At 37.9% G+C, this 27,795-nt stretch overlaps 1 protein-coding gene and 1 long non-coding RNA gene across 4 annotated transcripts in view; one reads left to right on the top strand and one right to left on the bottom strand.

The window, feature by feature from the left end:
- LOC123789326 (uncharacterized) overlaps window positions 1–27,795 on the top strand; it is a 433,455-nt gene that overhangs the window by 36,619 nt on the left and 369,041 nt on the right. For all 3 annotated transcript variants that reach the window (XR_015724030.1, XR_015724031.1, XR_015724032.1), the window contains exons 2-3: window positions 7,041–7,242; window positions 14,181–14,290. This is a non-coding gene — a long non-coding RNA (uncharacterized LOC123789326). The remainder of the gene's footprint in view (window positions 1–7,040; window positions 7,243–14,180; window positions 14,291–27,795) is intronic.
- On the bottom strand, window positions 890–25,875 carry STEAP4 (STEAP4 metalloreductase). The gene is made up of 5 exons (XM_045793326.2): window positions 25,710–25,875; window positions 8,403–8,857; window positions 7,017–7,544; window positions 5,511–5,675; window positions 890–3,898 (listed from the first exon to the last, which is right to left on the bottom strand). The coding sequence occupies exons 2-5, from the start codon at window positions 8,853–8,855 to the stop codon at window positions 3,614–3,616; spliced, it is 1,431 nt and encodes a 476-aa protein (XP_045649282.2). The 5' UTR covers window positions 8,856–8,857; window positions 25,710–25,875; the 3' UTR covers window positions 890–3,613.

Below are 27,795 nucleotides of genomic sequence, written 5' to 3'. Positions count from 1 at the left end.
CCTAAACTCTCCTGAACAAACCTTCAGAAGCATAGAGGATTTTTCTACATTGTCATTTTAACTCATTATAGAGAACTGGATTAGGATCCTGCAGGGGTATGTTTGGAGCGTGAGTGTGAAATGGGCAGGTGGTGTGGATACTGGTTTAGGGGATGGAGAATAAGACCAGCACCTTGACTGCCATTCCACCTTGACTTTGGGGGGAGGTTCAGAATCTTTTGGGTTCCTAGATGTAAAATTCATTATACACTTTCATCATTATCATGGCTCGTTTATGGTCCCTGAATAATTAGTGCATGAGGAGTTTTTAGTGCAATTTCTAACTGAAGTAGCTTTTGAATAGGGGCTTTTCTATTTGTTTTTAGCTTGTTCCAGGTTGCTAGCCTCTATTTATTTATCCGTTTTTATCTTGCTTTTGAAAGAGTGATCTTGCCCATCAGGCTGCAGTGTCCAGTTGTGCAGGACGTCTAACGTCTGGTCTGCAGGCTGAGATCTAACCTGAAGTCAGTCCATTAGTGACGTCATTAGTTCCGTCCTGGTAATATCTACCTGGAGGAAGGAAAGAATTTTTTTTTCTACTTCTTACCAAAGTCCAGTGTGGGATCATATACCCCTACCCGTGTTTGACCAGATGATGCTCTCCCCTCTCTGAGGGTAAAAGTGAAACACAGAGTGCATCCACTGCTGAGCTCAAGCATATACTGCACGAGCTGCAAATCTGTTAATGTGCTTTTAAGCTCATGTACTGTCTCTCCTTTTCCTTATGCCTGAAGGGAGGTATTTTTACTTCCAGATACTGCAACTACTGTGATTTAAAACCTTTTAATCATTTTTTTTTTCTTTTTGGAATGTTGATGAGTCAAAACCAGAATTAAACATAACTGGAACATATTTTTAAAATAGCATTTAATGAGTACAAATTTACAAAAGCAGTCATCCTTTACCATGGGGAAAACATACAAAAATAAAAGGTCTGTGAGCTTAAAAATTTTCCTAGAATACAGTGCAGTTTAGTCTAACTTTTTAAAAATTTTTTTATAGAGAACAGGTTGGACCTGTTAAAAGGTATACAGTTCACTATTTCCATCTGTTCCAAACTCATTCTTTCCAACCCTAGGTAAACTGGAGGAGTCAGCTGTGTTAGGAGGATCAAGTTGGTTTGATGGTTTGGGGAGAAAGGAGGTTGAGAAGGACAAGGGGAGGAAATTGGTTCTCTGGTCCACTGGTGGGGCTTGGAGCCATAGTGGTTGAGGCTAGGGTCAGGCTTGCCAAGGTCTGGTTATACCAAAACCATAATATATACATATTCTTCTACTTCTGGCATCATGGATAGCTTTTATTAACTACCCAGGTGGAACATTTTTACTAGGGTTATAAAAGTAGAGTTTTACTCTAGGTAGGTTTATTTATTTATTTATTTATTTATTTATTTATTTATTTATTTATTTACCTAAGTGTGGCATTTTCTATTTTTAATGGTGAACTATGGCCCAATAAAAACTCGTTACCAAAGAGCATCATTAACCCCAGAGGCTTTCTTTACATCAGCCTGGGTGGTATTTAATTTTGAAGCAACCATTCTCTAGACAATGAGCAGGCTTCAACCCTGGAACACTTGGCTCTTTTGCACAAAATGCAGTGGATGAGTAGTGACATTTTCCCTGTCTTTCCCACTGATGCTCTAGGGTCAGCACTATACATCACAGCTCTGCTCAGTTTTCCAGGGTTTTTTTTTTTTGTAACCTTGCTCAGGTGGATCAAGGATAAATTAATGGAGCATGTGTTCTGTGTACCTTCTCAGTGAACACAAACTAATATAAAAAACAAAATTTATAAAAGGTATGATGAAACCAACACCCTCCTCCAATGCCAGTGGTATTGACAGGGTCAGTTTAGAAATAATTTGGCAATATATATCAAGTGCTGTTAAGAGTTTCTTAATTTTGTAATCCCAGTTCTTGGCAAGTATTCCAAGAAAATAATTGAAAATATGGAAAAAAGTAATAAGTGCTAAGATATTCTCTGAAATGTTATTTATTTTAGTAAAAAACATATATAACCTACATGTTTAATGCAGTGGTTAAATAAATGCCCATTTGATGAAATATATTGCAGCCACTAATAATATATGCATACCAGGTAAGAGAATGAAACCACTGATACATTAAGTGAAAAAGGAAGGATGTAAAATTGAATATACAGTATAGATGAAACTATTTTCAAAAAGTTTTGTAGAGAAATATCCTGGATGGTGGGTGATGTTTTAATATGTTTTAATCATTTTGCATCATGTAGAATATATGATAATAAAAGTTTAAAAAAAAGAAAAATAGATGGCCTTTATAGAGCAGGCAGAAAAATGTCAATCTGAAAGCCTTTGGTTATTTCAGTTTGTGGGAAGAGGGTGCATGAGGCTCCTTCCAGCTCCATGCATGAGCCAGGAAGGCTAATCCTGCTGAAGGTCATCTTGGAAATGGCAATATCAGCACAAAAAACAAAGAAAACTGTCCTGCATTCCAGCAAAGATTTGAGAAGGAACCAAGTCTCATATTTCAGCTACAGTTCACACTTTTCTACTCTAAGATTTTATATAATTCTCTCTCATCTATGCATTGGTCAAACTTATACTTTCATTATTCATTTAATTTCACTGCTTAAAATTATAATAAGCACTGAAAATTTATAGAAGCCACTTTTTTATACTAGAAATTACTAGAAATCCATTTCATAGATGATTAGTATTGAACAATATTTGGAATATACTATTCACAAAGCATACCACCATACCTAAATCATACAAACCTAGTATAGTGCAACTTTACAAAATTTATTTAGCTTGCTATCTAAAATTCTGGCTTATTTCAACTTTTTGTGCAAGGGCTTTTATCAACCCTTCCTTGCTTATTGTACATTGAAAAAAATCCAAGTGGATATCTCTCCATTTGAACTCAATCTTCTCTATACCTATTCCTTGTAGAGGAAGGATCTTACGACAATGGTAATAGATTTGCATATATTCAACCCATGGGTTACTTCCCATCAATGGTGATATTTTCATTGTGTTATGAAATAGTTCTCCACAGTACACATCCATGTTGGCAAAAGCAAAATCAAAGAGCACATTTAACTATAGAATTCACTATGGCTCTACTTAGGATCACCTTCATTTAAAAAGAACAGTAAGAAAAATTCTCATTTCTTTTACTTCATTTGGCCCTCCTTTTCAGACATACCTCAGAAAGCCTTTATCAGTGACCACCATCTTACTGTTTTCTTTTTCATTGCACTCAGCCCTTGAATCACAGAAGGAAGTTGCATGTATTTCCCCTGGATTTTGTAAGACATTAGGTCATGCATGTTGACCATAACAAAAAAACATTTTAGTGTGAAACCACAAAGCTCACTGTGATCTCAGCCCGCTGCCTCTGGGAAGAAGAGAGGCAGGGGCTTACATAGATTTATCACTAACCTGAGATTAAATGGTGTTCTATTCCTATCTGTCAATTTCTCAAAGGCAAGAGTTCCTTCTCTGTTAACAAACTTCAGGCCGTGGGGGGGAGAAAAATGCTTTCTTAACTATGCCCATTACATAGTCTTCTCTAAATATACAATACTATAGTTGAGAATCCAGGTGAATTGAACTTTGCTTTAAATATTGTCCATTTGATGTCGGTTTTGAGTTCCTCTCCCAGCCCTGGCGAATTTGTGTAAGGATCTTGTCTATACATGGCAGGATGAGGATGAACTTGATCACCAGCACGGTGCAGGGAATGATCAGTGCTATCACATAGGCTGAAGGAAGATACCATCTGAGACTTGAAGGACTGAGGAATCGCTTTCCACCATACACCATAGTGTGGGCTGTGCACAAGATCAGGGTCATATAACCCAGTTTGGACTACATAAGCAAGAAAAAATGTATATACATTAACACCATATTTACATTTTAAAGTGAAACACTCTAAGCCAATGAAGGATATTTATTAACACCCACAAACCTTTGACATCTGAAATATTTAGAACACTCTGCTAAGTACTGGAGAAGGCATTAACCCTCCTTTGGGATGGTAAATACTGCATTAAAAAAAAAGATTGTGCTTACAAATGATATGGTGGTTTCATCCTTCTAAAAATTTTTATTCTTGAAGTATAGTTGGCATACAACATTGTATTAGTTTCAGGTGTACAACATCTTGATTTGACAATTCTATACATTTTGTACTGCTCACTACGATAAGTGTAGGCACTTGCTGTCACCATACAATGTTATTACACTATTATTGACTATATTCTCTGTGCTGTACTTTTATTCCAGGGATGGGCAACATAGGTGAAGGGGATTAAGTGGTGGTTTCATCTTAACCTGGCTGGATGGGAAAGTTTGCTAAGAGTAAACTCTTCTGGGTTAGAATAAATAATGCATCTTGGCTTCTTCCCCACTGGTAAAACTCTTTCCTTGATCAACTTTTCTGGAGGCCAGAGATGAATAAGACACAGTATGTCCTCAAGAAATACCGTATTAGTTTATGTTACTGACTAAAAGCAGATGCTAGCAAATTTCTATTGCGATAAAGAACAATTAGCAAACTTTACTTTTGTTTGCTTGTTTTGGCCTAAATTCTAAAGCTCAATGTTTATTTCTGTCTTAATGCCTTGACTAAAGGTGTTAACATGAGAAAATGTTGACTGCATTTGTTCTCTGGGAGAAATTGCAAGACTTTTGAAATTCGAAGAGTTTTATAAAATTGAAATCTCAGTTACTAATGGTCTTTTCTATTATTATACTGGTTCACAACAAGCATGCATCAGAATAATCTGGAAGGCTTTTTAAAACACATTGGTGGGCCACACCTCCAGAGTTTCTGATTCGTTAGATCTAGGTGGAGCACAGGGACTTGTGTCTCTAATAAGATCCCAGGTGATGCTGAGGTTCTAGGTACCACACTTTGAGTACTACTTGTCCGTAAGAATAGTAACTAACTGCCTTTAGTGAAATGTCTGGTGGTTGATTTGTGGGAAACAATTTCCTTCTTATAGACCAGTGTTGAGTCCGGCATGATAACAATCTAATACAGTTTGCTTTGATGGTTTTAAACTTGAGTTTAATATACGCCTTTTTGTATCAATATGTCCGTATGCTAAGGTTGATATTCAGAAGTAGAAATTTTGTCTTTGGGTTTCTCTTCATGTTGCGTCTAGCACATCCCTACACACAAAGTTTAATAGTGTTGGTATTTTTTACTCTCTACTCTTACCTGTGGCTCTGGGAGTAGGCAGTGGTCTTGGCAAGTGATGCCTAGCTAGGAAACGAAACTATTATGGTATGCCTTTTGGTACCAGAGTTCAGCATTTTCTCACTTGAACTTGGTACAGTTGCTATTTTTGTGACATTGCTAGTGAAGTGAAGAAGCAAAATGAAAATTTATTAATGGTATGAGAGAAAAATGAGAGTATTTGTAAAGCCAGACTTATTTTGCAATATAAAGGAGATTAAATCTTGAAGTTCTTACCTGGACAAATCGGAACTCTCTCCAGTTGACTGTGTTGCTAACTGATGGCAAGGAAGTGATTCCCAAGAGTACAAACAGGAAAAATCCAAGGATTCCCAAAGCTATATATGAATCATAAAGCCAGGCAGTAGAGGTGCTAAATGGATCTTCTGTCTTGGCCGTTGCCTAAGAAAAATTATAAGCAATTTTTAAAAATTATATTTTTTTTACAAACTGCCCAAACGTTTAAGGGGACTAAAAAATACCTCTGCATGGTAAATTTGCTCAAGGTAAATCGTATGTATTTCTTAATAATCACTTGAAAATAACTGTAGAGAAAAATACATTTGGAAATGATATTTCTCGGTAGAAAAAGTAATTGGTTCTGCTGGGACTTTATTACAATAGTTGACTCCAGGAGTCGTGTAGAAAGTTTTAATTGACCTTATAAATTCTAAAACAAAGTAAACATTTACTTAAACCTTCTTTACCATATGGCTTCTTGTTCCCCAAGCAAAACTTGATGTTCTCAAATGATTGTATCAGGATTCTGTTTTTCGGCTTTATATGCTGATTGTTCACACACACACAGTTTGGGTTCTTTCATGCTTATTTTTGTAGTAATATAGCATCAGGTCTGTCACACCACAGACTGAGAAAAATCAGGCCCTTAAAATGGGACTCTTACCCAAGAACTTCCCACGTATTTGTTAGGGAAATAATGTAGAGAAATCCACAGGAGTACTGTCAATGAGTTATCGACTCATAAACTTTGAGAATGCAGTAAGATTGATCAAAACCAATTATTTCCAAACTAGAATGGATGGATAGCACTTCCTCTGGGACTGCTTTAAGACTCTCCGAGCTGATTCTCTCTGAATTTTTGACTATGCAGAAAATAGTATTTGACATTTGCTCAGAATTGTTTAGTTTTCTAGTTATTGAGGACGGCTCTCTACAAGTCAAACATTAATGAAGTTATAAGCACCCTTTTGTGAATTTGTTTACCCTCCTGTGACACAGGTTTGAATAGCTCCCTTACTTAGGAGATGGTAGGTTTTGACTTCCAAAAGGAAGTAGCATGCATACAAATAGAAGCTTGAAAACGTATTGGTTTACATTTATTGACTGCACACCCCCCACCCCCGCAAGGAATTCAAGTAAGTGTTATTAGGTTTCCTGAGCCCCCAAATCTGTCAGTTTGCCAGTATCCCAGTGAGTCCTGGGAATACACATCTGGACCCAAGTGAACCTGGGAATCTAACTTTCATTCTCAGTAGTTGTATAAGGTCTCAACTGAATTCATTTAAAAAACAAAAACAAAAACAAAAAACAAAAAACAAAAAACCAAACCAAACCAACAACAACAAAAAAAGAGAACAACCACAACCTGACCAGAGCTCTAGTTACTTTAAAAAACAAAGATGCTTAGAAGAGTGATTTTCTATGATTGTGAAATGTAATATGATATAGCAGGCTTTCTCTTTGATTTAAGGAATTGGAGAATACAAATGAATAGAGATTTACCTGGGTAATGGTTCTGTTTTTCAGTGTCCATCGTACATAATAACGAATAGGAATCACAAGTGTGTAGAGGACATGAAGAAAGGCAAATCCTAGTGCTACCAAGCCAAGCTGCTTTCTGCAAAGCATCCAGTGGTCAAGCCAATCTGGGAATCGGCGGTATTTTGTACCTCGGTACAGTTGCAGAATGGCAGCAATAACACCAGGAAGATAAACCAAGGCAAGCAATGTAAGTGCTGCTATCGGAAAGATACGATTTGGAATGGAAATAGCCAAGCGAAATGTGCTATCTTTCTTGCCATTAACATAAGGGTAGATTATGTCTCTTATAACAGAGTAGAAAAAGAAGAAGATACACAGGATAGCAGACAGATAGAAGGGGAACTTCCACATTGGAAATAGATGCAGGGGGTAGTTTTCAATTTCTTTGGCTGCCATGAGAGATCCTTGATCCAATGGAGTAAGTCCAAGAGTACGAACCATATCCATCACTCTTTGCTTGGCTTTGCTATCATTTCCGCAGACAAACACCTGGGTTAAGAATAATTAATTAATAAATAATTAAATACTACTTATTCTTTCTTTAAAAATTACTTTGAAATTCTATATAAGCACCATGCAGAACAAGGACATGCTTTTCAAACAAGGATGTCGAAGCAACATGTTTTAAACTTGCACACATGTGCTGGATGGTTAAGTACCAGGGTTCAAGTTGAGAGTGGTTTTAAGCATATCATACTGATACAATAGGACTTGGCTCTCCACAGGGTGGATGGTTTGATTTTTCTTCTGTATTCATGGGTGCTACATCACTTATGGATTTCTTTTCATCTCAGTGAATACATGGAACCAGTTTCATACAATGTAATGGGAATGGAAAGGATAACCATCAACAATCTGTGTTGTTTTTTCGTACTTACATGAGGCCTCTGGAGCCTGACACCATCGGGTTCCAACAAACTAAAAGCTGAAGGTGCTGACAATGGGAAATAAGTCACAACAATTGACTACTTTACTTGGTTAAACCCAAGAAATTTATCCATGGCACGTATTAGCAAACAGAAATGTTTAGTGGATATTTTATTTTGGAATTCTATTTTGGCATCTTTGAGTTAAGTGCACATTAAAACATTCACTTTTTTTTTTTAAGATTTTATTTATTTATTTGAGAGAGAGAGACAGAGACAGAGATAGTGAGAGAGAGCACGAGCAGGGAGGAGAGGGAGAAGGAGGCTCCCCGCTGAGCAAGGAGCCCAATGTAGGGCTCAATCCCAGGACCCTGGGATCATGATCTGAGCTGAAGGCAGATGCTTAACTGACTGAACCACCCAGGCATCCCAACACATTCACTTTTTAAAGACTGAGTGTCAGTTAATCATTTACTCTTACCTGCCGACTTGCATCCAGTGCTCCTGACTGGAGAGCCCAGGCAGAGATGGTGTTAAATGCTTTCACTATGTGGGCTCCAGGCACCAACTGAGCAAGGTACTCTGCATTAGATTCTGGATACTGATTGATTTTGAGGTTGTTGCTGATGTCGACCAATATTTTTCCTTTGAGCACCTCAGTGAGTTCCTTGAGAAAATCATAATGCTCTCTGTGGACTGCTATGATTACGATGTCCGATTTCTGGGCTGCTTCTGAATAGCTGATGACCTCTGCACCGCTGGGCAGCAAACTGGATTTGTGTGGGTTTCTACTTCCAAAAACAATAGAATAATCACACTGGAGCATTTTAAGTGCCAGTGATCTTCCAAAATCTCCAGTTCCAAAAATACATACAGTCTCTTGGTTTTCTGAAGAATTCATAGTAGAAGGAAATGCATCTGTAGTTTTTTCCATGACTAGAAGAGAATAACAGAAATAGCCAATGAAATGTGAATGCTTAACATGGAAAAAATATTGTCATATATATTATCATATGTGTCTGATTGAACAAAATCACTGGTCAAAAACTTCTGTTTGATAAAGAGACACAGTGAAAAACCAGGACACTTATTGGTGGATGCTTTAAACTCCAGATATGTGTTGCAATGATACTGCCTTTGTCCAACATTGAACAGTTCCAAGTGTTCTCAGAGCAAAATTTCGCAAAGGATGCGCTAGTAAGAAAACTGTACAGCAATTTACCTATGTTTCATGATACAAAAAATCGTAAATAAAACATTAGCAAACAGAATCTAGCAGCTTGTAAAGAGAATATGCACAGTGATCAAATGGGGATTATTCTAGGAATGGAAAGATGAGTTCTGTAAATTCAATATTCAATCTATTAATTAAATTCAATATTCAATCTATTAATTAAATTCAATATATTAATATAGCTTACTGTATTAGAAGATTTAAGGAGAAAAATACAATCATATTTGTGTATGCTAAATGGGCATGTGTTAAAATTTGACATTTATTTTTGACTCATAGTAAAAAAGGAACAGATAGGTATTTCCTTAACATACAATCTCTCTAAACCTAAAATCTGGTATCTAACTTTAAAAGAGAATTATCAAAAACAAAAAGATTACTAGAAACAATCCCAATAAAGTTATAAGCCAGACGACCATAAGGCAGAAGAACATATCTGCTTTGACCACTTTAGTTATTATTGTTTAGAAATTCTAGGTAACACAACTAGATCACAGAAAAAAATTTGAAATATAGAAATTCACAAGGGGTTGTGGATATTGAAACTATAGTCTTGGAAAACTCAAGAAAGTCAACTGAAGAAGCACCATACATATAAAATCAATCCAACATCTTGTTTAGGAACCCAATTAATATCAATATTCTTCACATACTAAAAAAAATTAGTTTGAAGATTTAATAGAAGAAGGGGTCCTACTTAAAGCTGCAACAAAATAGAGAAAATATTTAAGAATAAGCTAAACAAGATAACAAGACAGGTACAAGATATATCTAAAGAAAAATGTAAAATTCCCTTAAGATCCAGAGAAGATTTATGTAAATGGAAAGGTACAGCATGTTCCTGGATGGGCAGGCTCATGTGCAGATGCCAGTTTTCCCTGATTTAATCTCTAAATTCTGAAAAACAAAGTAATGACGAGGGGGTAAGTTCTATTAAATATTATAAAGCTAAAAAATGAAATAATATGGCAGTGTCACAGGAATAGAAAATGTTCAGTGAAATAGAGTAAAAAATACAGAAATTGACCTAAGCACATACAATAAAGATGTTATCTCAAGTCAGTGAGAAGAAGATGGATTATTCAGGAGCAAATATTGGGATTACTAAATAGCCAATTGGAAGAAAAAGTTGAATCTATACGTCATACTCCCCTCCAAGATAAATTTAAAATATATTAAGTTATGTATGTATGTATGTATGTATGTATGTATCTATCTATCTATCTATCTATCTATCTATTTAAGTAAAACTATAATAAAACTAGAAGGAACCATGGAGAATTCTTTTATAACTTTAGAGGGAAAAGGCCCTTTTCCTATCCCACAAATCTCTGAAACCACTAAAGACTAGAGGGATAAATAAAAATGCAAAGTATCTCTCTCAACCTAAAAATCTAGTATCCAACTTAAAAGTAAAAATTGTCATGTATATTACATAAAACTGTGATTACATAAAAATAAATAATACCTGCAAAGCAGAAACTACTGTAAGCAAAGTCAGCAGATCATCAACAAACAGCAAAAAATATTTTTAACTACTACAAATTAAAAAAATAATTGCCCAATAGAAAATCAGGCAAAGGATATAAGTTGACTTTCATCTTAAGCTGATATAACATAGTAAAAAAAATCTTAATCTTATCAAAAATAAAAGAAATGCAAGTTAAAACTAAACTGAAATACTGTTATAAAGCATGTGAGTTACTTTTTAAAAGCTTTTGAAATTTAAATTAAAAACAAACCAAATAAAAGTTCTCAAAGTTCCTACAGTCCAATAAGATAATTTAGGTTATTTTGGAGAATATTATTTTTCCTTTCAGTAATGAATTTTTCTCAAAAAATTATTTATTTTAAATAACATTTATTATTTAGTGTAAATTTTCAGTTAACCTTTTCCTTTCTTTTCTTTTTTGGGTCTGTTTGTTCAGTAACACATCCCTGGTGCTAACAAGAGCACTGACTATGATGGACTAGGCACTTCTTGACGAAATTTGTTGAGTGATATTAGAAAGATGGAATGTAGGTGTTGGAAGAAGCTGTTTGCTCTGTGTGCCAGGCACAGTGTGGGGCACATAATGAAAAGGAAGTTGAGTGATTAAAGTGTAACCCCTGGGAAGAATAAGGGAGAAGGAGAGAAGTCGGGAGGCTGTTGTAAAGATATTGCTTCTTTCATCCGAATGGGTTTAAAGGAACCCTCAGTGAATTTGCTGTGGAATTTTAAACCAGATGTAGTCACTATTCAGTTCTTACATGGTGGATTTCCTGCCAATTGTAGAGCAGAGGAAGCTTGCACTTTTTTAATGTGATTTCAGAAATTTGCCCTTTCCATTGCCCTTTCCATTCTATGGAAAATACTTATATTCTTACCTGAACTTACCCAAAGGTGTGTACCTGTATCACAAGCAGACCATTTAGAGCTTTGTAGGTTGTGAGAAGTCATTGGAAGAAATGGACAGGAAATATAAGACTTTCCTGTACTTCTACAGAAACTTTTTGAATAATTGAATTCATCACCACAACTGAATCATTTTTAGAACTAGCTGGAGACTGGTATCCTAACCTGAGTCAGAGAAGGGCATGAGCATATGTGGAGGAGGACCTGAAGATGATACAGGGCCTCTTATATGGAAACACAGCGGGGCCTTTGGGAAATTCCTCATAGCATCTACAAATGCAAACTAGTTTAACAATTTACAATGTAAATTGCTAAATTTATAATATAAGTTGCTAATCAGTTAACACCAGTTGTTAGAACTCAAACTGGTAAATGATGCTTTGATTATGGTGAAAGTATTCAAAGAATGACAAGTTGGCTGGCTATCCTCACACTTTTTATCCAGTGTTTCTCCCTCATATATTATTTTTCTCTCTCATATTCAGATGAATATTTGCAAGCAAAATACAGATTTGATAAGGTTACCAGTGTCCTGTAATGAGATGAATGATATCTTTATTGACATATTTTCACTCGGCTTATGTTAATCATTGCAAAGAGTGAGTGATTCCAGGCTCTATTTTGACAATTTGGCTACTACCTTAATTTATTCTAACCTGTCATAAACTTTAAAAAAAATGGAGATATTAACTAAACAGCACTATTTTTTTGTTCCAACTCTTAGTAGCACTATCAGCTTGGTAAGTTACTCAAACTCTTGGTGTCTCAGTTTCATCATCTTTCAAATGAAAGATTGATAGTACCTATTTTGGAGACTTTGTGAGGATTAAATGAATTAATGTATCTATTTTTTTCTTAGGGAGGGAGAGAGAGAGAAAGAAAGGGAGATGGTGCGGGGTTGGGGGGGGGGAAGAGAGAATCCCAAGCAGGTTCCACATCCAGCATGGAGCCCCATGAGGGGCTGGATCTCACAATCTTGAGATCATGACCTGAGCCAAAACCAAGAGTCAGATGCTTAACTGAATGAGCCACCCAGGTGCCCCATGAATCAATGTATCTTAAAACAGAGACATAGTAAATGCTCAGTAAATTGGCTATCATTAACAGATTATTCAAATAATCTAGTGATTTTCTATTTTCCAATCTATTGATTACCTAATTAATGTAACCTTTATATAAATTCTATAAATTAAGGGTTAATTATGCTTCTATAATTGATTATTGGAAATATATAAAATTTATCTGAAATAGCATTCAATAATTCTTAAGAAGTTTCTGCTTTCCCCTCTTATTTCTTATAAATAAAACCCTATATGAAATGGCTTTAGAACATGAGTTTATTAAAACACAGATGTATAAATAGGTCAAGTGTGAATTTCTCTCATTTGTAATTCTTACTCATTTTATATTTCTTTCTTAAAATTCAGCTTGGCAATCCAGTGTAACACACTTGGGCTGTTACATCAACCATTGAAATTATTTTCACTTTCTTAAACTTTCAGAGACATCACTGGGCAAATTGTAGATACAAAGACAGTAAAGAGAAATTAAAATATCACTGATTGACTTAGAAAGAAATACAGTCATTCCATTAGGCAATTAATTACTCCTTATCAAATTACAGAAGTTCTACGGTTGATAATTGTGTTGGTCACATCTTGAGCTCCTCTTCAAATCCTCTGGGTTCTATTTCCAGTTATTGGGCAGTAATGGAGCTCTGCTGAACTTCCACTGCCTAACAGAGGCTCGCTTTGGGGATCCACATTTTGTATCTCCTGATTATTGTCCTGAGGCCTCTCTGATACCTGTATCTGCTTCGCATTCATGTATGTATGACCCATGGGGCTACCATAGCCAATGGGGGTTGGGACTCCGTGAATAAGTGCTTACCCTTTCATCTTCTGGCACTCAGTTCTGACACATTTTATAAGGCTCCTCAGAAAGTCCCAGTGGAACAGAACACCATTCCTCTGTAGGGGTGGCCAACTTAATGTTCTCTCCTTCGATCTTTCTCACGCTCCTGGTTTATGCCCCTTGCCCCTCACTCCTGCTCCTTGGAATCACTTCCCTGGTAAGCTATCTGCATGCAAAGCTTTGTCACTGGCTCTAATTACAAATCAACCCAGGATAATGCAACATTTTGATTATTATTATTTTTTCTAGAAAAAGAAAAATGATCAGACCTCAGGTTCCCATAACCGGGATGATGAAATTACATGTAAAAAATAAAAAGTTAGTCATTGTTTGGAAGCATTTCATTCTGAACTCTTGGAAAAAATTCTAATAATAGGAGTTCATAAAAATGAGATGTATGCATAATCGAAACCACAAGGGATTTCAAGCTGAGGGTTCATTTTACAGTATGTACTATATAAAAAAGGAAGTTACGCCTATTTCAGACTATTTGTAATTCAGAATAGCTCCTATGTGTAAACATGAATTTATGGAAGGAGTAAGATTTCTTATGCAATGACTTAAAAAGTTTCCTAATCTTATTTTACTCTTAGATGTAGAAGAAGGAATAAAGAAAATAAGAAAGGTGGAACACAGGAAGCAGTTATTAAGGGAGAGGGGGGTTCAGATAGTTAAAACAGAACATGGTGATTTCTTTTTCCTTCTGCTCTTTACAGACCTCAGTTCTGTAACAGGAAACACAACGAGAATACTGCCTGGATTGGAAAATCTCCAGGACCGATTTTGCATCTCCCAGAGAGGCTTCTCGAGAGGAGGGTCAAGATAGGTAAAGTGATCGCACCGGGTGTTCATATAGATTAAGAGGTTGGTAACCAACAGCACAGATGCAAAGATGGCGAAGATGAGCTTGAAGTGCCATGGGAGCAGCAGCCAGAGAAGCGTGTGTGTGTGTGTGTGTGTGTGTGTGTGTGTGTGTGCACATGTGTGAGGGGCGTAAGAGGGGGAAGCAGGTGTGGGTCATGTAGATCCCACCCCATCGGTCTGCAGATCCCACCCCAGGCCTGGGGAACCTGAGGCGGCATTCTTCTGGGATATTCCAACGAAGCATCCCGTGAGGATGTTAGCACTTGTCTGGCTTTTGCGGTTTACTTCTATCACCTCCCAGAGGTCAGAGATTAGAGAGGCCCCGGCCACTCCCAATTTAAGAGATTTCTAGCGTATTAAAAACATGGAAATGTCCAAACAAGATAACAAAAATTGCATTTTTTAAATGTTTATACTTAACACATCAATGCTACTAACAAAAGACTCATTTTATTTAAAATAATTATAGATGCAGAGGAAGTCGTAGAGAGAACACAAGAGGTTCCTGTGCATCCTTCATTTGTTCTCATGGTTACATTGCACATAGCTATAGAGAGATATCGAAACTGGGAACCTGACGTTGGTGTAACATGTGCAGATAGTTCTATGTCATTTTATCCCATAGGTAGGTCCATGGCTCCACTGGGGCAATCAGGATACAGGGTGCCACCCCGTGATTGTCATACTTACCCTCTTCTCTGCTCTCCTAACCCCTGGAAACTATCCATCTGTTCTCTAAATCTATAATTTTGTCATTTTGGGAATGTTTTATAAATGAAATCACACAAAATGTGATCTTTTCACAAAAATGGCTTTTTTTTTTCACTTCACATAATGCCTTTGAGATCCATCCAAGTTGTAAGCCTATCAGTTGGTTCATTTTTATTGTCCAGTAGTGGTCCACTGTATGGACTTCTTCAGTTGCTAATTTGTTAACTATATGCCCTGTTTGGTGAAAAGTTATCTCGTCTTCTGACATTTTCTACTTGGATTTTTGTTTTTTCACTGTTGAATTTTTATATATTCTAGATATGAGTTCTTTGTCAGATATGTGGTCTTCAAATATTTACTCCAGCTCTGTAGCTTGTATTTTCTTCATCCTAACAAGGCTATTGACAGAGCAGAAGTGTTTAATTTTGATTAAATTTAATATATTGCTTTTTTTCTTTTATGGATTATGCTTTTCATTTCATATCTAGGAATTCTTCACTTAGCCTTTGATCCTGAATACCTTCTCCTCAAAGCTTGATAGTTCTATATTTTACATTTAAATCCATTATCCATTTTGAGTTAATTTTTGTATAAAGTCTGAGGTTTAAGCCAAGTTCATTTTTTTTTTTTTTGCCTGTGAGTATCTACTAACTTTCCTATCAGTTGTTTAAAAGACCATCCTTCTTTCATTGAATTGTTTTTGTACCTTTGTCGAAAATCAGTCGTCTGCACATGTGTGGCTCTATTTCTGGGCTCTCTATTCTGTTCCATTGATCAATGTGTCTACCCTCTGCCAATTCTACACAGTTTTGATGACTTAAAATTAGGTAGACTGATTCTACCACTTTATTATTTTTTTAATTTTCAGAATTGTTTTAGATATTCTAGTTCCTTTGCATTTCAATGTAAGTTTTAAGATAATCTTGTCCATAGCTATAAACAATTGTATATTTTAAATGCTTATACTTAACAAATCAATGGTTTTTGGCATATTCCAAAAATACAAGGCAACCTATTTGGTTTGTTTAGGAGATAATCACAGTCTGTATTACGATATTAATTCACGTTAAAGCATAATAGCAGTGTACAGTTATCTGATAAATAGATACGAATCTAAAGTTTTCTAGTGGACTTCTTTTCATCCTAAGACAGTATATTTTTGTATATGCATAGCCCTCATTTGGAGAATACATCAAAATAAAATTTTTAAGTCCCTTGCGTATTAGCAGCCAGGGGCAAATTGACCTTTCTCCCCTTTCTTTGCCCTGGAGTAGATCCTGTTCTTCATTCCTCTTAGTAAGTAGAACAGGAATCAACAACCCAACCACTTCTTGCCGTTCTTTTGGAAAATAGGCCATTTGTTTCTCCTCTTCACAGAGTGAAGAGGAAAATATGTAAATACTTACGAATATAAGACCATTTGTAAAAATGGGAAGAGGAAAGAAAATCTTCCCCTCTATCTCAGGTACAGATAGACCAGAAAGGAAAAATTAACCTTCATGAATCCTCTTATATCTTTTATTCTGAGAAATTTATAGAAAATACAAATTAAGGTAAATTCTTCTATAGAAAGATTCAATCTTAGTTATACACAGTATAGTATTGTTTTTCAGCTTACCCAATTTTACATATTTATACAAACTAAAAATGCAAAAAAAAATGCTTCTCTAAAAAAGTTTGGCAGTAATCATGAAAAGGACTATAGAGATAAAACTATCATCACAACACACAATTTCGGGTAATAGAAATAGTGTGGTGGGAACCATAAAGAACTATAAGTAGACAAAGAAGAACCCAGTTATAGAATTTTGGTCTGGGTGGGAATGCAGGGAGAGGGGCCATGATGGTGGTACCGACAGACAGACAGACAGACAGATGTCTTCCTGGCACTCTTTCCAGACTTTTGTTCAACCATCAAAGCAACTTCTTAGAATCACTAAGGTTTATAAGATCCAAATACAACCACAAAGGGTTACACTGGAAACCAATGGTTCTCAACCCTGGTGCACATTAGAATTACATAGAGAACTTTTATAAAATGTAGATGACCAAACTCTTGGAGAGTCTCAATCAACTGGTCTAGGGTAGAGCCCAGGCATTCCCCACCCCCCCCAAAAAAAATCTCCCCCAGATAATTTTGTTGAGTCAAGATTGTGAACCATTGCCTGTTAGCTTTCAGTTTATGGCCTGCTACAGTGGTTCTCTTCCCTGGTCACACATTAAAATCAGGTAGGTAGATATTAAATGCTAGGACACCACCCCATAAGATTCTTTTTTTTTTTTTTTAAAGATTTTTATTTATTTATTTGACAGAGATAGAGATAGCCAGCAAGAGAGGGAACACAAGCAGGGGGAGTGGGAGAGGAAGAAGCAGGCTCATAGCAGAGGAGCCTGATGTGGGGCTCGATCCCATAACGCCGGGATCACGCCCTGAGCCGAAGGCAGGCGCTTAACCGCTGTGCCACCCAGGCGCCCCACCCCATAAGATTCTGAATCAGTTGGTCTGAGGTAGACCCCAGACATCTATATTTTAAAAACCAACCAACCAAAGAAAACAAACAACGAAAACCCCAACCCAAACAAGCAAGCAATTCTAAGGAGCACTCAGGACTGAGAACCACTGCAAATGAAAAAAGATAAGCCTATCTTTTTTGGAGAGGGACGGTGGGGACGTAAAAGGCAGAGAAGAAAGCAGGGTGTTGATGAGGTTGTGAGGGGAGGTGGCAGGAATGTTTTACCGGCTTTACAACAACTTTTCCTGCGAAATAGTCATTGGCTGAGTCTGAGAGGCTAGAATTCCTATTTTTATGAAAACCAGAGGCAAGAATGAGTGTGTAGCCTCACAGGGAAGAGGATCAAGGGAGCCAGACTGGGCTTGGTGTCAGACTGCAGGGAGGCTTCACTCTGTAACTGTCTCAAGGAAATCCTGACAAGTTCTTCTCCATGAGGCACAAAGTCCATTGGATCAAATCCCCCCACCGATCTCCTAGAGTACTCCTGAATACCAACTCTCACAGAGGGCCGCACACTCCCTGCTTTATCATTTGGATGAAATCATTATTAAAGATATTCCCCACTTAAGAATTCAGCTTTGAATTCTGAAATGATTGTTTATCCTACATGTTGAATTCTTCCACAGGTAGTATCCCCACTGGACGCACACGCTTCCACGGCGGCTGTAGGACACAAATCCAGTGATCCCGGTTGGCCCCTTCCGGGGAGTTAGAATACAAATAACGCTTTTAAACTCTATAAGATGTGACATGATTTTTCATTTTAATTTGAGGCCTGTAAATAGGGACTTTTTTTTTTTAGTCCTTCCTTCTGTTTTATTATTCCTTCTGAATTTCAACCTGAAAGCCCTACATGAATTGACAACATATTTGTAATGAGCTGAAGCCCATCCATCAAATATTTCCTTTCATCACAAGGCATAGGGGCAGGAGGGAGTTCTGCAATGCTGCCAGTCTTTCTGTGATTAGAACATTTGTTTTAATATATCCCAGGGACAAATGGAAAGCAAAAAATATTTTTAAAAATTTAAAACCTTCCACTAACACATGAACCTCTCCAATTTATTCGCTGAGCTATTTCTATACTTTGTAAGATCAAGGTTCTTCAGAGAAAGCAAGCATATTCACATTAAGCCCATATCCTTTTCTGACAGGTATATATTATTGCAGCAAAAGCAGAAGACCTTGGCTTAAAAAAGACCTCTGATTGCGGTTTATGAAAAATGTAATATGTCTATAATCAATGGATTTATCTACTAATTGTTTTATTTTGACATTCAGTCTTCAGTGTCCATATGTTTTTTGAAAATATAATAGTATATTTATTTTAACCTTTGTATTAGAAGTACCTCTGTTAGTAATAGTCACAGACTAACATATCTAGCATCTAATGCATTTAACCTAAATAACCAACCAACTGCAGATTGGTTGCTGAAAAACTGGTAAATTATATCGTTTTGTAAGAAAATGTTATTTATCTCATAGCAACCAAGTTTACTGATGATTCATTTTTATGTAAGCAGATAGAATAATACAAAAGGAAACGCTAGTCTTAACTTGTACGGTTTGATCAGGTCACAAGAGCGTAACTAAATCTAACCTTCACATTAATGTTCTATAGGGATATATACTTCCTCAGGAATTGCTAATAACTAGAACTAGTTACGGCCTGTGCTATAACAACAATGATTCTGTTAGTAACATTTCACTGCACCCAATGAATTTCCAAGACAACAAGGAGATGCAGATCTCTGTTATCTATTTTAATTGTACTTTAAAACAAAAATTATTTATTTTTAATGTAAGGTCTTTGTGAAATTCTAGTTTATTCAAAAATCTTATTAATACGTGTTTTCATATTTCTATCTCAGCTGCATCTGTTAAGATAAATGAAGATTGTACTCTGATTCCCTGGCCAAGAATTTTATCATGTAGGTTCATTATCCACTGACTATGTTGGTTTGTTCATTTGATTAAAGCCTGGGGCTCATGACAACAAGGTCAGGAATTCAGTGTTGTCTGAGTTAATTTGCCTTGACTTCTATTTACCTTCTAAATGCAGAACAACTTCTTAGGAATCTGTAGTTCACCAAAGATTCAGCATCAGGACAGAACCTGGGCTGCCACCACCAGAAAAACAACTCTGTCTCACTGATTATGTGGCATTTGGCTTGTACATACTACATGAGCATTTGCTTATTGAATAATTTGGTGATTGCAATAGGCCACTTAATATTTAGTGTCAGTTAGTGGATTTTGCTTTTTCTAGGACTACTGTGGCCAGAGATATTTAGCAAGAGATTTGATCATTTCCACTTTTTTTTTTGTATTGAAGATTTTATTGATTTATTTGAGAGAGTAAGAGAGAGTGCACATGACAGAGAGACCACCAGCAGGGGAGAGGGGCAGAGGGAGAGGGAGATGCAGACTCCCCGCTGAGCAGGGAGCCTTACTGGGGGCTCCATCCCAGGACCTGGAGATCATGACCTGAGCCTAAGGCAGACTTAACCAACTGAGCCACCCAGGTGCCCCTGATCATTTCAATTTTGAATAAACTTTATTTCAGTAAATTTCCTACGAATAGTCATTTATCTTCACATTGAAACCACTAAGAATTATATGAATATTGATAATTGCTAAATTAGTTTGGGGGTAGAGGAGTTTTTCTGTGGATCTGATCCCACTCTGAAGTCCCTGCTGATGAATCTCCATTCTGCTTCATATTATCTACTTACCATTTGTTAGAAATCTCCTGGGGGTGGGGCACCTGGGTGGCTCAGTTGGTTGAGTGTCCAACTCTTGGTTTCTGCTTAGGTCATGATCTCACGGTCTTGCAATCAAGTCTGCCCGCCCCCCCCCTTGGGCTCTGTGCTCAGCATGGAGTCTGCTTGAGAGTCTCTCTCTCTTCCTCTGCCCCTCCCCTGGCTCTCGAATGCACATGCTTTCTCTCTCAAATAGATAAATAAATCTTAAAAAAAAAAAAAAAAGAAAAGAAATCTCCTGGGAGCGATTTACTCATCCTTAGGAATATAGTCTCCTTCATCTTTGGGGTATCATTTTCTATTTCTAAGCTGGCTCTCAGAGGATAGGACTCCCCAGTGGCCATCTTGCCTCTAATGTTTGCCAAGACCGATCAGCTTGAGTTTCAGGGCAGGATCTGGCCTCGCAGCCATTCCTTGCCTTACCCCAGGGGACAAAGCGCTCTTGAAACTCCCTTCCCCTTCCTTGTTATATTCTGATATACACGCTTGAGAGCTGTGCTAGTTGATAAATACTTTTTTTAATGAGAGAGCTCCTTCTTTTAAATTCCTTGGTTTTCAATCTCAGCTCTTTTCAATGGTTTGGCTAGAGGCTGGCTTGCCAGGTAAGGGCTTGAAATCAGCCATGCTGGGAGTTTCCACGTCATGGAGATCAGCAAATGCTATAAATCAGGATTTTTTTTTTTCTTTTCCTTAGAGAGCCGTTTACCAGCACTCCACTTCTTTCCCTCCTTCTCATTCCCTCTCCCCAAGAACGGCATGTGACCAGGGAAATGGGAAAATAATTTGGCCGATAGGATGATACACTTTTCCAGTCCTGTTTGCAACTTAGGCCTAAATCTCTTTCCTTAGGGACCTCCCTTCTCAGAAGGCTCCTAGGCTTTAATGAAAACAGGGTCCGTGTTCACTCCCTCTTACCCCAGCAAAGGGCCTACACCCTCTCCACCCCACACATGGAATGAACACGATGCTCGCTGTGAATCTGATCCTTCTAGGCTCCTGCTTCCCTCAGGGAAATAGAGACAGGGACCTCTTTGTGTACTGCCATCCCCAAACACATACCTTCCCATTTTCCAGATATGCCTCAAGAATGCATAATTGGGGATCACAGTCTGGGAAAACCAAAGGCAACTGGTACCTTTCATCATTAACTGAATAGAACCATTTACCAACCTGCGAGCTGCTTTCTCCTCAACATCCTTTCCTTTCCTATGAAGAAATAACTGGCAGCATAATCTTTTTTTTTTTTTTTGTATAAGAATTTCTTGCTATAACTTAATTCTTTTGAACTGTTCACTAGCTTTATATTTTATGCCATGCTTTCAGGTATTAACGAAGGGCTAACGTATTTTACTTAAGTTAAACTAATTAAAACCTTTAAAATTCAATATTCCAATTTTCATGACCTCAGTTAAATGCCTTAATCATATTGTATCACTTTTTAAAATGAATTAGACTCTAAAGTATTATAGTTACAATTTTTTTTATGAAACTGACCCAGTATAGCAACATAATAAGGCTACTAAAATGAAGGTTAATGAGAAGAAACACCAAGGTTCTTGCCATTTCTTCTTTCTTTTAAAAAATACTTATAATCATTCCCACTATTTGTTTTATATGTACTGTACAGGACACAGCAAGCTCATACTTCTCCTCAAATGGCAAGTAGTCGAAATCTGGATACTTTGACCTTAAGTAGTACAGTGCCCGGGGCATCTGGGCTCATAACCTGCTACATCCATAAGGGTTTGCATATTCCAAAAATCAAAATCATTTTGATCAATGTCTTGGTAGGGTTTCATGTTTTCAGTAAACTTTTTGAACAGACTCTCTGAGCCGGGCACTGTGTTGTGCTCCAGGCTTTGGGATGATGTAGAAACAGAATCAAACTGCTGTAATGCGGATGTGTAAGGACCCAAGCACAGGAAGGTGCATAGTGCTCCTCACGTTAAAGAATGGGCACGAATTTATGTGGGAAACAGGACGAGAAAGTATACCGAGGTCTGTGCAAAATGGCTTCAGCCATTGTTTAACTTGTGCTCAAAGGTCTTTGCATACTCTGTAAAAAGAGCAGGTCTAGATGAAACATGCATGATCAGTGTGGACCGTTAATTGCCCCCTCGAATTCCCAGCATTGGTGCCATCATCACTGATGACCTGACTGGAGCCCCTGCTATTTTTCTCCCTTCAGTATTTGGAGCTGAGGCAAAAGAGAGTACCTAGTTTGTGTTCTAATAACCTTCTATGAGACCTGATATATAGTTATTTGCTACCTCTTAGGTTACTTTCTTTTTTTTTTTTTTTCAAAATTATAGTTCCTAACTTTTCAAAATTGCCCTTTGCACACATTTTTTTTTCCTTTTAAGATGAAAAGTGGACTTTACTTCAGTCTGACATTAGGATTGCTCATACAATCTACATTTAAAAGAAACATATTTCTCTCAAAAGAAGTTTTCAGAAATCTGTGACCATCAAAGTACAGTGTGGTAAAAACTCTCACACGTGGTGTAACAGACTCTTCTGGGACATTGTGGAGAAGCATTTGAATCAGAATGTCAATGTCCTGCCTAGTTAGAGTGGAAATACTTCTAGTAGAATAGTACCTTTTTTTTTTTTTTGGTAGTGATATATTTCTGAAAGATGATCTTCAAACAGTATAAGAATTCTTTGTTCTCTTTTTTAAATGATTTTGGAAGAACAAATTGTTTATGTATATAGGTCAGGTAAGTTTTCTTATCATGCATTGTTTTAAGCATTAATTATCCTTTAGTTAGTTACTTGGCTTTATTCCTTCCAGGACTGATTTCTTTCTTTCTTTCTTTCTTTCTTTCTTTCTTTCTTTCTTTCTTTCTTTCTTTCTTTCTTTCTTTCTTCTTTTTCTTTCTTTCAAAGATTTTATTTATTTATTTGACAGAGAAAGACAGCCAGGGAGAGAGGGAACACAAGCAGGGGGAGTGGGAGAGGAAGAAGCAGGCTCCCAGCAGAGGAGCCTGATGTGGGGGCTCGATCCCAGGGATCCAGGATCATGTCCTGAGCTGAAGGTAGATGCTTAATGACTGAGCCACCCAGGTACCCCCAGGACTGATTTCTTGTCAACAAAAGAACAAGTGCTAATTCAGATCATTTTGGAAATGTCCTAAAAGTCATTCAAAATATCTTGAGTAGGTTTGACACATCATGCAAAACTGTTCAGAAAGTCTTCATCGTTAACTAATGACTCATTTTCTTTGGATTTACAAAGAACAGAGTCAAATAGGTGAGTTCAGATCTCTTGTCTTTGTAAAATCTTATTTCTTATTTCTGGAGGACTAGAACTTAAAAAAAAAAAACAACACAAAAAACCTCCCACCCAGAAAACTACATTATTCATAGCCTGTGTAGAATCTTACAGTAAGAAGTATAGATAGATGGGGGTGTAGGCGCTTAGCAAATGACCTCCTTCTTGGAGGACAACCCAGAGGAAATGAGCTACAAGGTACCCTAGCAAGTCTTCAAGTTTGAAGGGTGATTAGGTACATATATTTGACAATAGCTTATTAGCCTTCTTAAGATTTTAAAAGGAAATGATTTTTAAATAGCAGTTGACAAAAGATCCAAATGATTTATAAAGAGAACCAGATGGTGAGGATCACGAAACATTGGATTATGTTTCTGTCGGAGACTGCAGAATCAGCTACTTGGGAGACTTTAAAAGGAGAATTTATGTCGTTTTAATAATGGCATTAACAATGGTAGAGTGACCAGGGGTGGTCCTTTAGGAGACAGGGAAGAGCAGAGTGACTGCCCAGGGTTGCTTCAATTTTTAAATTCTATGACCTACACATCTATTTTTCTTAAAACTGTTCAGAACAAGGCTCAAGGCTCAGGGTTTTCAATCTATTACCAGGCTTATCAAAATTTATTTGGTTACTTCTAACAGCAGTTAGCAAGTTTAAGCAAGGCAGAAGTCAGGAAATTATTCTCAAGTTAGGGGTCGGGTCTTGTACACATCGGTTTCTGAACCTGAAGTTTCTATGTGAACTTCAGCAGGACTATAACTGTTGCCAGTGGAGAAAGTGCATGACCTAATTTTTCTATACACATGTACCATTTACCTTACAACCTCGAAGCCTGATAAATAGGGGAAAGCTTCATCCTGTTTTCTGGGTTGGCAATGTTTGCCATGCAGGTAGGATACACGCAGGTGGAATTTCATTCTGTGCTAAATCACAGCATTCTGCAAAACTAGGGGCCTTGCGAAAGGCCATATCTCAAAAAAGTTACTGCTTCAAATAAATGTGCCATTTTATAAAATTACACCCACTGTATCAGAAAAAATGTTCTTTCATGTGAGTGACATTTATATGACTGCCATTTATAGGGAAGAGGACATTCTCACATAGCACGGCTGAAGAATGGTTTTGAAAGCTGAGAGTGTTCTCTGAATGATAAATGTGATAGAAGTCTAAGATACTTGTGTGGGAAGAGATGCTCCCCAACTGTGTAGTATCCCTATAAAAACGAAACTTGCATAATTATGAAGAAAGCAATTACTTGGTTATACTTATTGCATTAACAAGATTTTCGATATATTTCAAACCAGCAAGGAGCTTTCGTTATGGATTTTCACCTTGTTACAGTGTTGGACTGTGTGAATCATCTGATTCAATAGCCTTTTATTTTACATTGGTGGAAACAGGCTGAGGTGGTGAGCTGCAGGTTAGAACTAGGAATAGAATTCTCCAAATTCCCTCCCTTATTCTCCATCCAATACGCCTTCATTATACCAGTGATCTTTTTAAAAAGTTCCTACATTACCATCAGGAGGAAAAAAACTACCTTCTAGCTGCCTCTGGACAAAGAGGGAAACCAGGCTATATTTATTCTTCACAATAAATTACATTTCAAACAATCTTCTCTGGAAAAGCAATCGCTAAATTACAGAAGGAAATTTAAATCAAAATCAAGGACGGAAGTGGTTGCAGATCTCAGGACAAATTTCAGCTCTTGGTGAAGATCTGAGACTGCGGAGATTGCCAAAACCACATTCTTCCAGGCTCCCTTCTTGGTGAGCGCCACAAGATTGCTTTCCTCCAGAAGTAAGGTACAGAAGAGGAATACAAACCCTAAGTCTTCCACCTTAGGGTTTCTCTGCACTCTCGGGAGGAGATGAGCGATAAAACTCCAGGAAGCTAGATGTTTGTTGAATAGCTTAACTGATCGCGCCACACCCTTAGATGGCCTTTCCTGGAGAGGGGCGCGGGGGCGCGGCGGGGGAGTTTGCCAGCACCTCCTTCCCGGTGCGAGCTGGGGGAGGGAGTGAGGTCCTGGAAGCTGGGGCTCGAGGTGGGCTGAAGCGGATAAAGGAGCGAGGCAGCGTGGCGAAAGGTACGAGGCAAGAGCCGGCGACGGGACCCACCTGCTGGGAAGTGCTTGGGAGGCGAGGCGGCCACGGTCACGCGCAGCTGCAGCTCAGCTCAGGGCTGCGGGTGGCGCCTCTCGCGGGTATAAGAGGCCGGAGGGAGCGGAGGGAGGGCCCGCTAGATTTCGCAAGATAAGCGGTGAAGAAAGCGTTTCCAGGAAGAGTTCGAAACTGGGAATCCCGGGCAACTGGAAGAACCAGAACTTCCGGTGCTCTACCGCGGCTGTTGTTGCAGATGTTGCTGATGGTAGGAGCCTGCGGGAGTTTTCAAGGGTGTTCCGCGGAGTGCTTGGAATCTATGCGTTCCACGCAGATGGAAGCATAGAGAGGCTGAGGAGGATCCCTCTCCTGAAGGAGCCAGACAGCTCTGAGTAGTTGAGAAAACACTACCTGGTCTAGGCTTTGAGGCATTTCTCCCTTTTCCATTTTGTCTTAATTCAGCGTAAGAAGTAACATCTTTCCCCCTCTGTCTGGAAGTCTTGGGTTCTCTTGGGACCCATAGCAGGGATGATCTTGAATCTGGAGGTTTTAATTTAGGTAGATTAAATCGTTCAAGAGAAACAAGCCGAATGAAAGAGAGGGATGATGATGCCCATACCTTACTGTTGATATATATATCTATATAATATTGAATAATAATATGTAATATATTGCATAATTTTATATATATATATATATATATATATATATATATATATATATATATATATGCAATTGGATTGCTATGTCTTTCTGTATAGGAGGAGCTCAAAAGCTTTAGCTATGAGGGGTTTAAGATTTAATTCATCATGATAACCTATAGGGCAAAGCACCCCTGCACTCTCAAACTCTGCAGTTTGACCCTAGAGTCCTCCCAATCTGGCTCTTGCCCAGCCATCTGGTCTTAAGCTCCATGGCATACTTGCTGAAACCCAGATGTTCAGCCACATGGAGGTCTGTTTCCAGCACTTTTCAGGCAACCCTTCTTTGCCTGATTTGTAGCTCTCCCCAGAGTATCTTGTGGAGTTAGCTCAGACCTCACATCTTCCAAGAAGTCTTCTCTGAGCCTCTTGTTGCAATTAAACTTTCCTTTCTCCCTTCAGTGTAGTGATATTTCCAATGCGGGCAGTTAGGACGATTTACCTCTTAAGAGAGTTATTGTGTCTGTATCTCCTCTCCTGGACTGGAAGCTCGGAGGCAGACACCTTATCCTTTTCAGCCTGGGATTCTCTACCACATCTAGCACAGCGCTTTGCTTATAATAGGTGCTTAATATTTATTGCAGTCATTAATTAACTTACTGTCAATTATATTTTGTAAAAGGTTCATCTGATAGTATTCTTTGGACGAGGAAGAACTTAAAAGGTATTCATTGATGTTACAGCATCAATTTTCCCAGCTTCAAAACTGACAGGGTGAGAGAAAGGGGTGCAATTAGGAAAGAAGGTCTCCTGGTTTGTCCCTTAGATGTCTCATGGTTGATCCACAAGGTTTGGGTGACTTGCCCCTGGGCTAGCATCTGGCTTTAAGCCTTGTGGGCAAAAAACTTGATTCTTAGCACACTGAACTTGACACTTACAACCAGAATGCTGATTTGTTAGTTGTTAATGGACTGTAAAGGAAATAATTACTGTGGAAATACAGTTGCTGAGGGCAATGAGCATTCTAGCCATCACATTCTTTCCCTGGAGACGTATCCTGAGGAAGCCATTTTATGCAGAAGTATGCTCTATCAACAGGGGAGTGAGTTAGCAGATCCCAAGGTCACTGGCATCTAGCCATCCACCACTGACACCATGGTGACATATTTGCCACCAGGAGCGTGTTGCTGGGTCTATGGACTAGGTTACGCTGGTTTCTGGGTGGCGTTTGGATCCATGATGAGTTGACATGTGGACAATCATATTCCCAAATGCAGCCTCCAACTAATAACAGAATCATTGTTTTTTATACTTATTTTCAGGGGGGCAAAAAATTTTAAAAACCCGATTTTTATGAGAAGCAGATATATTTCAGTTATGTAAGCTCTTTTCTTTGCCAAAGGCAACCAGAGTCCCAGAAAGGGAAGATGAAATTACTGGAATATGAAGGATAGAAGAAATTT

This window comes from Ursus americanus, chromosome 3 (assembly GCF_024610735.1).
Source record: "Ursus americanus isolate L20-20 chromosome 3, mUrsAme1.1.p, whole genome shotgun sequence".
Classification (NCBI taxonomy): domain Eukaryota; kingdom Metazoa; phylum Chordata; class Mammalia; order Carnivora; family Ursidae; genus Ursus; species Ursus americanus.
Note: the sequence above shows the minus strand (reverse complement) of the source record. Positions and strands in the feature narration are given on the sequence as shown.